General features: G+C 32.9%; 1 protein-coding gene across 6 annotated transcripts in view; it reads left to right on the plus strand.

Moving 5' to 3' along the window:
- The window catches only part of LOC139520646 (BLOC-3 complex member HPS1-like), a 52,012-nt gene extending 43,756 nt beyond the window's left edge, over window positions 1-8,256 (plus strand). For 5 of the 6 annotated variants that reach the window (XM_071313475.1, XM_071313478.1, XM_071313479.1 and 2 more), the window contains 3 exons: window positions 2,890-3,053; window positions 5,214-5,327; window positions 6,855-8,256. In XM_071313475.1, the coding sequence (XP_071169576.1) occupies window positions 2,890-3,053; window positions 5,214-5,327; window positions 6,855-7,118 (542 nt within the window). In that variant the 3' untranslated portion in view covers window positions 7,119-8,256. The remainder of the gene's footprint in view (window positions 1-2,889; window positions 3,054-5,213; window positions 5,328-6,854) is intronic. The other variant, XM_071313474.1, reaches the window with a different exon arrangement.
- The last annotated feature ends 4,042 nt before the right edge of the window (window positions 8,257-12,298 follow it).

Raw genomic sequence — 12,298 nt, forward strand, 5'->3', positions numbered from 1 at the left:
GTTATGCATTTACTTTTCTACATTGGCTAGAGGTATAGGGGGGGGGTTAAGATCTCATAAACATGTTTAACCCCGCCACATTTTTGCACCTGTCCCAAGTCAGGAGCCTCTGGCCTTTGTTAGTCTTGTATTTTTTAAATTTTAGTTTCTTGTGTACAATTCGGAAATTAGTATGGCGTTCATTATCACTGAACTAGTATATATTTGTTTAGGGGGCCAGCTGAAGGACGCCTCCGGGTGCGGGAATGTCTCGTTACATTGAAGACCTGTTAGTGACCTTCTGCTGTTGTTTTTTAGCTCACCTGTCCCTAAGTGAGCTTATGCCATCACTTGGCGTCTGTCGTCGTCTGTCGTCGTCTGTCGTCGTCGTAAACTATTTCAAGAATCTTCTCCCCTGAAACTACTGGGCCAAATACTTTCAAACTTTAACTGAATGTTCCTTAGGGTATCTAATTTATAAATTGTATCCGAAGTTTTGATCTATCAACAAACATGGTCGCCATTGCTAAAAATAGAACATAGGTGTCAAATGCAGTTTTTGGCTTATAACTCAAAAACCAAAGCATTTAGAGCAAATCTGACATGGGGTATTATTGTTTATCAGGTCAAGATCTATCTGCCCTGAAATTTTCAGATGAATCAGACAACCTGATGTTGGGTTGCTGCCCCTGAATTGGTAATTTTAAGCAAATTTTGCTGTTTTTGGTTATTATCTTGAATATTATTATAGATAGAGATAAACTGTAAACAGGAATAATGTTCAGCAAAGTAAGATTTACAAATAAGTCAACATGACGGAAATGGTCAGTTGACCCCTTTAGGAGTTATTGCCCTTTATAGTCATTTTTTAACCATTTTTCGTAAATCTTAGTAATCTTTTACAAAAATCTTCTCCTCTGAAACTACTGGGCCAAATACTTCCAAACTTTAACTGAATGTTCCTTAGGGTATCTAGTTTGTAAATTGTATCCGAAGTTATGATCTATCAACAAACATGGTCGCCATTGCTAAAAATAGAACATAGGGGTCAAATGCAGTTTTTGGCTTATAACTCAAAAACCAAAGCATTTAGAGCAAATCTGACGTGGGTAATATTGTTTATCAGGTCAAGATCTATCTGCCCTGAAACTTTCAGATGAATCAAACAACCTGTTGTTGGGTTGCTGCCCCTGAATTGGTAATTTTAAGGAAATTTTGCTGTTTTTGGTTATTATCTTGAATATTATTATAGATAGAGATAAACTGTAAACAGCAATAATGTTCAGCAAAGTAAGATTTACAAATAAGTCAACATGACGGAAATGGTCAGTTGACCCCTTTAGGAGTTATTGCCCTTTATAGTCAATTTTTAACCATTTTTCGTAAATCTTAGTAATCTTTTACAAAAATCTTCTCCTCTGAAACTACTGGGCCAAATACTTCCAAACTTTAACTGAATGTTCCTTAGGGTATCTAGTTTGTAAATTGTATCCGAAGTTATAATCTATCAACAAACATGGTCGCCATTGCTAAAAATAGAACATAGGAGTCAAATGCAGTTTTTGGCTTATAACTCAAAAACCAAAGCATTTAGAGCAAATCTGACGTGGGTAATATTGTTTATCAGGTCAAGATCTATCTGCCCTGAAATTTTCAGATGAATCAGACAACCTGTTGTTGGGTTGCTGCCCCTGAATTGATAATTTTAAGGAAATTTTGCTGTTTTTGTTTATTATCTTGAATATAATTATAGATAGAAATAAACTGTAAACAGCAATAATGTTCAGCAAAGTAAGATCTTCAATTAAGTCAATTTGACCAAAATTGTCAATTGACCCCTTAAGGAGTTATTGCCCTTTAAAGACTTTTTTCACAATTTGTTCATCATGTTGACTTACTTTAAAAAATCTTCTCCTTTGAAACTGCTGTATCAATTTCAGCCAAACTTAGGCTAAATGAGTTTCAGAGTATCTAGTATAAATTTTATATTTTATTTCCTTGTATGTCAAGAAACATAGCTCCTATGGCTAAAATAGAACATAGGAGAAAATGATTATTTTTTTTGGCTTTTGAAGAAAATAGGACGATCCAAAAAACATTTAAATAAATTGAAAAGCCAAAATAATCATTGATGAGAGATTTAACCAAAAGAATTAAGGTGAGCGATTCCGGCTCTTGAGAGCCTCTTGTTTTATGGTCGGGTTGTTGTCTCTTTGACACAGTCCCCATTTCCATTCTCAATTTTATTATATATATACATTAATTTTCATTCATTTTATGTAGAGGAAACATCTGGTTATGATCTATAAATGAACCTCAACAGTTTGGGATTTGTTAAGGATTGTATTATCTATCATGTGTTATGTAATGGAAATGTATACAGTAACCAAAGAAGCATATTTAAGATGATGTGACAATTTTGTTTATATCTTTAGTTCAAATATCAAGTAATGTAAGCTTTTAAAATATCTTTACTTGCATGTACTTCCACAAACATGAGAAATCAGTATCCAGATAAAAAGTAGGTTACTGTTCCCTCTTTCATACTAAAATGTTAGGTTTTTTTTATGTTCCACCTAGGGGGATTATGTTTTCGGGTCTGTGTGTATTATGTTCACCCGTTGGACTATCTGTCTGTCTGTCCCACTTCACGATAAAGTTTTTGGTCAAGCTAGTTTTTGACGAAGTTGAAGTCCAATCATCTTGAAAATTAGTACACATGTTCCCAATGATATGATCTTTCTAATTTGAATGCTAATTTAGAGTCCAGTGAACATAATGTGAGTGGGGTATCAATGCATTATGGACACATTCTTGTTTTTTAAAGTTGAAGTTTAAATTATCACATTACAGATCTGAAATATCTTTTAAAGAATTCTAAATTTACATAAGCTTTCCTTAACAAATTAACATATATAGAACAGTTTCCAGGCCTGGTCCATTTTATATACATAGATAGGAGGACCAATCAAGTAACTGCTCCATCGTTTAATATTACTTCTGGAGAGACAACACTGGAAACAGGGGAGACTACTGTGAAGGAAATGGATGCAACAAGACTATTAAAGGATAAGGTAAATAAAGTATTACCAGTGAGTTTGTGAATTTGAGTAAAAATATCACTTAAACAATCTTTTTGATTCCTTACCAACACTTAATAATGTGGTATAAAATTCTACAGCACTTTCAGTAGATCTTGCAATGACTGTTTGCATAGTTATTTTTATGCCCCACCTACGATAGTAGAGGGGCATAATGTTTTCTGGTCTGTGCGTCCGTTCGTTCGTTCGTCCATCTGTCTGTTCGTTCGTTCATCTGTTCGTTCGTTCTTTCGTCCGTCTGTCCCGCTTCAGGTTAAAGTTTTTGGTCAAGGTAGTTTTTGATGAAGTTGAAGTCCAATCAACTTGAAACTTAGTACACATGTTCCTTATGATATGATCTTTCTAATTTTAAAGCCAAATTAAACTTTTGACCCCAATTTCACGGTCCACTGAACATAGAAAATGAAAGTGCATGTTTCAGGTTAAAGTTTTTGGTCAAGGTAGTTTTTGATGAAGTTGAAGTCCAATCAACTTGAAACTTAGTACAAATGTTCCCTATGATATTATCTTTCTAATTTTAATGCCTAATTATATTTTTTATCCAATTTCACGGTCCATTGAACATGGAAAATGATAGTGGGAGTGGGGCATCCGTGTACTTTGGACACATTCTTGTTTATATATGTATACATATATTGTATTCAATCTTTTGTTCAATCCCTTTGTTTAAATGTACATTTAATATTTGAACAATAAAATATTTTTAATTATGCCCCATTTATGGGCATTATGTTTTCTGGTCTGTGCGTCCGTTCGTCCGTCTGTTCGTTCGTCCGTTCGTTCGTCCGTTCGTCCGTCTGTCCCGCTTCAGGTTAAAGTTTTTGGTCGAGGTAGTTTTTGATGAAGTTGGAGTCTAATCAACTTGAAACTTAGTATATATGTTCTGTATGATATGATCTTTCTAATTTTAATTCCAAATTAGAGATTTAACCCCATTTTCACGGTCCACTGAACATAGAAAATGATAGTGCAAATTTCAGGTTAAAGTTTTTGGCTTCAGGTTAAAGTTTTTGGTCAAGGTAGTTTTTGATGAAGTTGAAGTCCAATCAACTTGAAACTTAGTATACATGTGCCCTATGATATGATCTTTCTAATTTAAATGCCAAATTAGAGTTTTGACCTTAATTTTACGGTTCACTGAACATAGAAAATGATAGTGCAAATTTCAGGTTAAAGTTTTTGGCTTCAGGTTAAAGTTTTTGGTCAAGGTAGTTTTTGATGAAGTTGAAGTCCAATCAACTTGAAACTTAGTATACATGTGCCCTATGATATGATCTTTCTAATTTAAATGCCAAATTAGAGTTTTGACCCCAAATTTACGGTTCACTGAACATAGAAAATGATAGTGCAAATTTCAGGTTAAAGTTTTTGGTCAAGGTAGTTTTTGATAAAGTAGAAGTCCAATCAACTTGAAACTTAGTATACATGTTCCCTTTGATAAGATCATTCTAATTTTAATGCCAAATTAGAGAATTTATTCCAATTTCACAGTCCTTTAAACATAGAAAATGATAGTGTGAGTGGGGCATCCGTGTACTGTGGACACATTCTTGTTAGAATAGTATTACCACCATTAATTTTCCCCTGTAAGTCTTTGTTTGATTTGCACTTTTAAAAAATGTGTGCAGAATTTGTCTTTGTTTCAAATAAAGAAATACTTGGCATGAGTAAAGGTTTATCCTGTGCAGTACTATAGAAAAAAACAATTCATGTAATGTTTCATTGCATATAAAAAATGACCATCACTGGGAGTTAACCAATCAAATGTTCACCCTTTTTCTTCCTGGTTATAAGCTTTAGTAACCATGTAACCTCAAGTTTTCAAAATATTCTATAGAAACACAAAATTAAAAAATAATAGTGCTTTGAAACACCCAAGGTATATGTCAATGACAGGTATATGTCATTGACATATATTTTTTTTAATGCAATGAAATGTAGGATTTTATGTACCACAATACTTTTTTTGCCAAAGTGAACATCAGTAATATCTTAAATTTTAAACAGATAATGACACAGGATTTCATTTAAGCTAGAGAAATAGAAAAATAGTAGATATGCAGTATGTTATTGTAGCAGAAAATTTCTAATACTGGTTATTATATGAATAATCATAAATTAATTTGTTTGAAGGTTTGGAAAATGATGGAGTTCATGCAGTTAAAATTGAAAAGTGGTACCACTTGTGTAGCAGCTAGAGAAGGAGATTATTACTTCTCATATTTCCTGTGGTTTGGGGACTCTTCGGTAAGTATATATCTGTGAGAGGAAACTTAACTTCTTTGATCTTTAATAATTTGTTGATTCTCTGATAGGAATATTTATCGTCCTTCCCTCCGTCTATATCATCACCCTGCTGAGTTGCTCTGTAATAATGTGGATTTAGTTATTTTCGTGGGTTCCAATTTTCGAGGATTAAGGAAATCTTACTTGTTCATGGATATTTAATTTCACGGTTTTGCTAAAGTCTGCACACAAGTCTATGGGAAATTTATCATTAGTTGAACATTTAATTTCATAGTTTACCTATACCCATGATATCCACGAAAGTAGTGTCCAACAAATAATAATGAATCCACAGTACCTGTATCACAGCTTTGAGATGAGAGCAGGCAATATCAGCCGTTCGACACATTGTGAAGATGACCAAAAATGTTCACATTGTGACTTACGGCTGATGTTTTACGATTTTAATGTGTAGAAAACCTGATGATCTATATATAGCTGTGAGAGGACAACATAACTTCTCTGTTCTGTAATAATTTGAAGATTCTCGGGTAAGTGTAGCAGTAAAAGAAGGGAGATGATTGTGTATATTTTCTGTACAAGAATGTAACTTCTCCATGTGCCTATGATTTGATTATTCTCTTGTATCAAAAGCTTTGAGAGTAGGATACTTTCATTAATTATTTATCGGAGAGCCTTTAGTATATGTTTGGCTAAATAGTTGTGAGGTAGGAATAATTTTACCTTTTTTCATGCAATACGAGGATTCTTTGAATATGAGTAAAGAGAGATGTGGGATACGTGTAGATGCGACAGTAACTCAACAAAAAGAAAGTAACAAAAAGTCAGCTAGAGGGCATCATACAGTCTCCAACAATAGATGGATTGATCTCTATATAGTCCTATGTTATAGTCTTGCCTGCAATAAAAATTGTAGTTACTGACATTCCAGCCAGCTCCAAACCTCAATCAAACTATTTGAAAGATTGTGTCTTCATCATAATCATTTGAAGTTTGTAAATAAGTCTAACCTTATACCCAAATAACAAATAATAGTATCTCAGGAATAACAAGAACGTGTCTGTTGAACATGCATGCCCCACTCACACTTTTTTTCTAGACCCAGGTTGTGTGAAATTGGGGTAAAAACTTTAATTTTACTTTTAAATAAGAATGATATCATATGGAACATGTTACTAAGTTTCAAGTTGATTGGTCTTCAACATCAACAAAACTTCCTTGACCAAAAACTTCAACCTGACGTAGGACAGACAGATGGAGGGTACAACAAACAGACGCACAGACCAAAAAACTTAATACATTGTACCCCTAGGTGGGGCATAATAATAAATCCAAAGTAATTCAATTGTGCACCTTTTATTTTTTATCAAAATTATGTTTATGGTTTCCCATAACTAAAGAGCATGAGGGACATTGTCATATCTAATCATATGATTGGTAAGAATTTGTAAACTGTTTTCTTGTTTTATATATATTATCATTGAAAGTTATATGTCTGTTATTAAAAATCTAAACATATATTTTCAGGGGAATATTATAACACCACAGCATCCTTTACAAGTATCAATACCCTTATCAAGTCCTGGTGTATTAACCAGTAACTTTTACAGCATGCTACTGAGACGATGTTTCCCTAATATGATACCAGGATCTATTGCTTGTTTTGAACTTATGATGATGCATGTAGGATTAGTCAGTTTATCATACATAACAGAGAACAGGACACGTCTGACTGCATTATTAAGAAGTAGTTCTGGAGAATCAGTATCACCAATGACTTTAGCATTATAATGATATTATTCATTTTTGTGGGCACCAACTTTCTTGATTTTAGAAAACTTGCATTTTTGTGTATTCAATATCTTGGTTCGATAAACAAAGTCTTCCTACCTATCTATATTTGAATTTGTAATTTTCCTTTATTCATGAAAACTACTAACATTCACTCACTAGGTTTCCAGCAAATAATAAAAATAAATTCAACATATTGCCAAGGCTCTAAAAAAGGAGAAAAAGTTTTATGAATATATACCAAAGAGCATACTTCAAAGATTCAAAAGAAATTTAGTCTGTCAAATATAACTATTTTATTATATTTTTTATATTTTTATCTGATACATTGTATATGTATTTGCATTAGAACTTCAAATTTTTAGCATTTAAGGAAAAACAGCAAGAAATAACCAAAATAGCCTTATTTTGAGATCTTATGATTGATATTCAGACATAAGCCTGCTTAATGTCAATTTTTTGTCAATTTTTATTATTTAAACAAATGACCTTTCTGCATTAAGAAGAATCCAGATTATAGAAAATTAACATGATTTTGAAAATCTTGAATAATTTCCTATTTTTGCAAATCAAGGAGCAAATAAATAAGCCATTGAAACTAATTTTCTGTGAATTAAAAAAATCATCCAACCACAAAAATTATAACAGAGAAAATGAAGGAATCCTCATTTTATTTAGATTAGTATGTCAGCTGTCAATTTATTTTTCCAAATTAGACTAAAACATCTGTGCTTGAAATCAATGTCACCAAAATAAAATGAAATGACAGTACCAACCATGCAATACCCTTGTGGGTGTTAAAGGTCTTTAAACATTCCCTAGTTATATAGTTGATTTTTGCAAATTGAACAGTTGAACATATTTATTTTTCTAAATTGATCTGTTGAACATATTTTTGGAGGCAAATTATGTGGTTGAAATAATTGTATTTAATTATTTTATATATGAATGAATTGATCTTATTGATTTTTTTTATCATTAGTTTACAAATACTTGTATTTGCACTGTTCTTTTTTAACTTGTTGAATCTTTTTAAATTGAAACTTTATAATTGTTATCATGAAAGTGCAATATGTTATTGTTATGCAATTGAACATGTTATTATTAATTATATACAATAAATTTATTTTGTTATAAACAAGCATTTTATTCTGACCGTTATCCAAAGTGATTAGAAACAAAGGTTCTCTTAACACAGCAAAATGAAGTTGAAAGGTATTTGAATAAGCTTCAGCTTTATGTCAGCATCTCCTAATGCATCTACTTAAAAGTAATGAGATTTTGGTATGATTGCCAATGAATGCCATTTCAATAAATTTCCTTTCAGTTGATTGAACATGCAGATTAACATCAACAAAGGTATATAATGATGTCTGAAGTAAATTTGATGGTTTTGTTTTTGGTACCGACTTTGACAACACATCCCCCATTGGTGTGAGAACATTTATTCAAAATTGTCTGATTTAGTGGGCTTTTTTATGTCCCATTTATGGGCATTTTGTTTTCTGGTCTTGGTGTCTGTTCTTCTGTCCATTCGTTTGTCTGTCCTACTTCTGGTTAAAGTTTTTGGTCAAGGTAGTTATTGATGAGGTTGAAGTCCTATCAACTTGAAACTTTGTACATTATGTTCCTTATTTTATGATCTTTCTAATTCTAATGCTAAATTTCACGATCCACTGAACCAGGGATGGGGTAATTAAAAAAGTAATGGTAATTAAGTGTAATGCATTACAATTTTCCATGTAATTGAATGTAATGTGTAATTGAGCATTTTTTTAATTACATTTAATGGTAATTTAATTAATTACATTGAAAAAAGCATGTAATGCTCAATTACTCAGTCACTGAACATAGAAAATGATAGTGCGATAGGGGCATCTGTCTTCTATGGACACATTCATGTTTATAATACTTCCATGGATCCATAAAGAAATTTGTAAATAATTTTTAAAACGAACAAAACCAATACCAAGTGTGCACCTCCATTGCTACATGCAATTGATTGAAGTAGCATATATATAGGAGCCAAGAAAAGTTCCTTGTTAAATTTCAAACAATCAGCAACAGGCAGTAGCTACTCAGCAGAGTGATAATTTCTTACATGCTAAAAATAAACCTTATCAAGCTGCAGATGAAATTTGAAATTATTTCCTTTCAAAGAAGCTAGGAAAACCTTCACAAAAATTTCCCTTGTGTAATGATTTTTTTTCAAATTTCAAACTATCAGCTAAAGGAAGTGGCTTCACTGCAGATGTAAAACTCACTTACTCACTACATCTGAACATTATAAAGCTGCAGACAAAATATTACATCATCCCATTCCTTTGAAGCCAAGAAAAATTTGGGGAACTTTTTTTTATGGACGGATGAACAGATGGGCAGACAAAAGTCATGGGGTTACTTGACTTGCTCCTGCATTAGGCCAAAGATGTTATAAGCTATGACACAAAGGACACATAAATTCTAGATAATTCTTGCTTTGTTAATTCAGATCATTCAAAGTTAAATAATAAGCACTGGATTAACCTAAAAAAAACAAGAGTGCACACGCTGAAATGTCTCTCCTTCTTTACTAATCATTGATATTATGTTGATAGTCCTAAGTATAAAGCTTTTATTAAAAACTGTCACATAAACTTAACATTAACCAAGATAACTAAACAAAGACCAATGAACCATGAAAATGAGGTCAAGGTCAGATGAACCATGCCAGGCAGACATGTACAGCTAACAATGCTTCCATACAACAAATATAGTTGACCTATTACTTATAGTTTAAGAAAAATAGACCAAAACACAAAAACTTAACACTGAGCAATGAACCATGAAAATAAGGTCAAGGTCAAATAAAACCTGCGCGACTGACATATAGATCATAAAAAATATTTCCATACACCAAATATAGTTGACCTATGGCATATAGTATTAGATAAAAAGACCGAAACTCAAAAACTTAACTTTGACCACTCAACCATGAAAATAAGGTCATGGTCAGGTGACATCCGCCCACTAGACATGTACACCTTACAATCATTCCATACAACAAATATAGTAGATCTATTGCATAAAGTATGAAAAAACAGACCAAAACACAAAAACTTCACTATAACCACTGAACCATGAAAATGAGGTCAAGGTTAGATGACACCTGCCAGTTGGACATGTATACCTTAGTCTTTCCATACACGGAATTTACTAACCCTATTGCTTATAGTATCTGAGGTATGGACTTGACCACCAAAACTTAACCTTGTTCACTGATCCATGAAATGAGGTCAATGTCAAGTGAAAACTGTCTTACGGGCATGAGGACCTTGCAAGGTACGCACATACCAAATATAATTATCCTATTACTTATAAGAGAGAATTTAACATTACAAAAAATCTGAACTTTTTTTTCAAGTGGTCACTGAACCATGAAAATGAGGTCAAGGACATTGGACATGTGACTGACGGAAACTTCGAAACATGAGGCATCTATATACAAAGTATAAAGCATCCAGGTCTTCCACCTTCTAAAATATAAAGCTTTAAAGAAGTTAGCTAACGCCACCGCCGCCGCCAGATCACTATCCCTATGTCGAGCTTTCTGCAACAAAAGTTGCAGGCTTGACAAAAACAACAATGTTACTCTCATCCTACATTTTTAAGATTTTTCTCACATTTTCATTCTCATTGCTGATGGCTATTCTAAGGTTGATAGTCATTAATTTTGATAAATTCTTGTTGCCAGTGGTTAATTCTCATTGCCAGTAGTTAATTCTTATTGTTGAAGGTGAACTTATCATAATTGAGAAGAAGTTTAAAGTGTTTTCTAAGCAAAACTTTTCTCAAATTTTTATTCTCTAAGCTGAAGGTTATTCATTCCTGGGGGGGGTTCTATAATTTTGCTAAATTCTTATTGCCACAGGCTTAACACGGGTGGTTAATCCTTATTATTATACCTTACATTTATTACATACAGTTCTATTGGGTCACACGTTATCAAGTGACATAGAATAATTCAGTTATTTTTAATTTATTTGCAAGGAATGACAAATAATCCTTAAAATTTCCACCTGTGGTGTATAACCCAAGAGTTATCTCAGATGGAAATAATGTCACAGATGTAAATAAACAAAATGGCAGCATTCACATTACACTGGAAGCCCATCCAGAGACAAGAAAATAAATTTTTGGACAGGAATCTTGTGCCAGCAGCCGAGGATATCTCTTATAAATGGTCTAAACACATTTATTTAAAAAACAGTAGTTGGCATGACACAGGTTATGTTCTTCTCATATATTTTATGAAAGTATGATACTAAACCCCTAACGGGAGGGATTGTGCCTGATATTCATATGATGAAGACATAATCTTTCAATCAGTTTAATTGAGGTCTGGAGCTGGCATGTCAGTTAACTGCTAGTAGTCTGTTGTTATTTCTGTATTGTTGTCATTTTATTTATTTTCTTTTGTTACATCTTCTGACATCGGACTCGGACTTCTCTTGAACTGAATTTTAATGTGCGTATTGTTATGCGTTTTCTTTTCTACATTAGCTAGAGGTATAGGGGGAGGGTTGAGATCTCATAAACATGTTTAACCTTGCTGCAATTTTGCGCCTGTCCCAAGTCAGGAGCCTTTGGCCTTTGTTAGTCTTGTATGATTTTTAATTTTAGTTTCTTGTGTATAATTCAGAGTTTAGTATGACGTCCATTATCACTGTATTAGTAAACATATTTTTTAAGGGGCCAGCTGAAGGACGCCTACGGGTGCAGGAGTTTCTAGCTACATTGAAGACCCATTGGTGGCCTTCAGCTGTTGTGTGCTCTATGGTCGGGTTGTCACTTTGACACATTCCCCATTTCCTCCTTTTTAGGGCCATCAATATTTTACAAAAAGATTCTACCTTTGTTGTACATTCGAGAAGTTTTAGAACACAATTTTATTTTCAAATGTCAGTTTGTGTTTGCTACTAAAGAATATATTAGTTAGTAAGTGTTCAAAAGGCTCTTCTGCTGTTAGTTTGGTATTATAAAACAATTGTGGCTCCTTAAAATCAATGAATATCCAAAATTGTTAACCCTTAAAAGTTATTTCACTTTGGGCTTGGCCCTCAGTGAAATAACCTTCTCGTGTTGACATTTTTGGATATTCACCTTTTTAAAGGGCCATAATATATTATTAATAACACAAA

This window comes from Mytilus edulis, chromosome 4, assembly GCF_963676685.1.
Source record: "Mytilus edulis chromosome 4, xbMytEdul2.2, whole genome shotgun sequence".
Taxonomy (NCBI): Eukaryota; Metazoa; Mollusca; class Bivalvia; order Mytilida; family Mytilidae; genus Mytilus; species Mytilus edulis.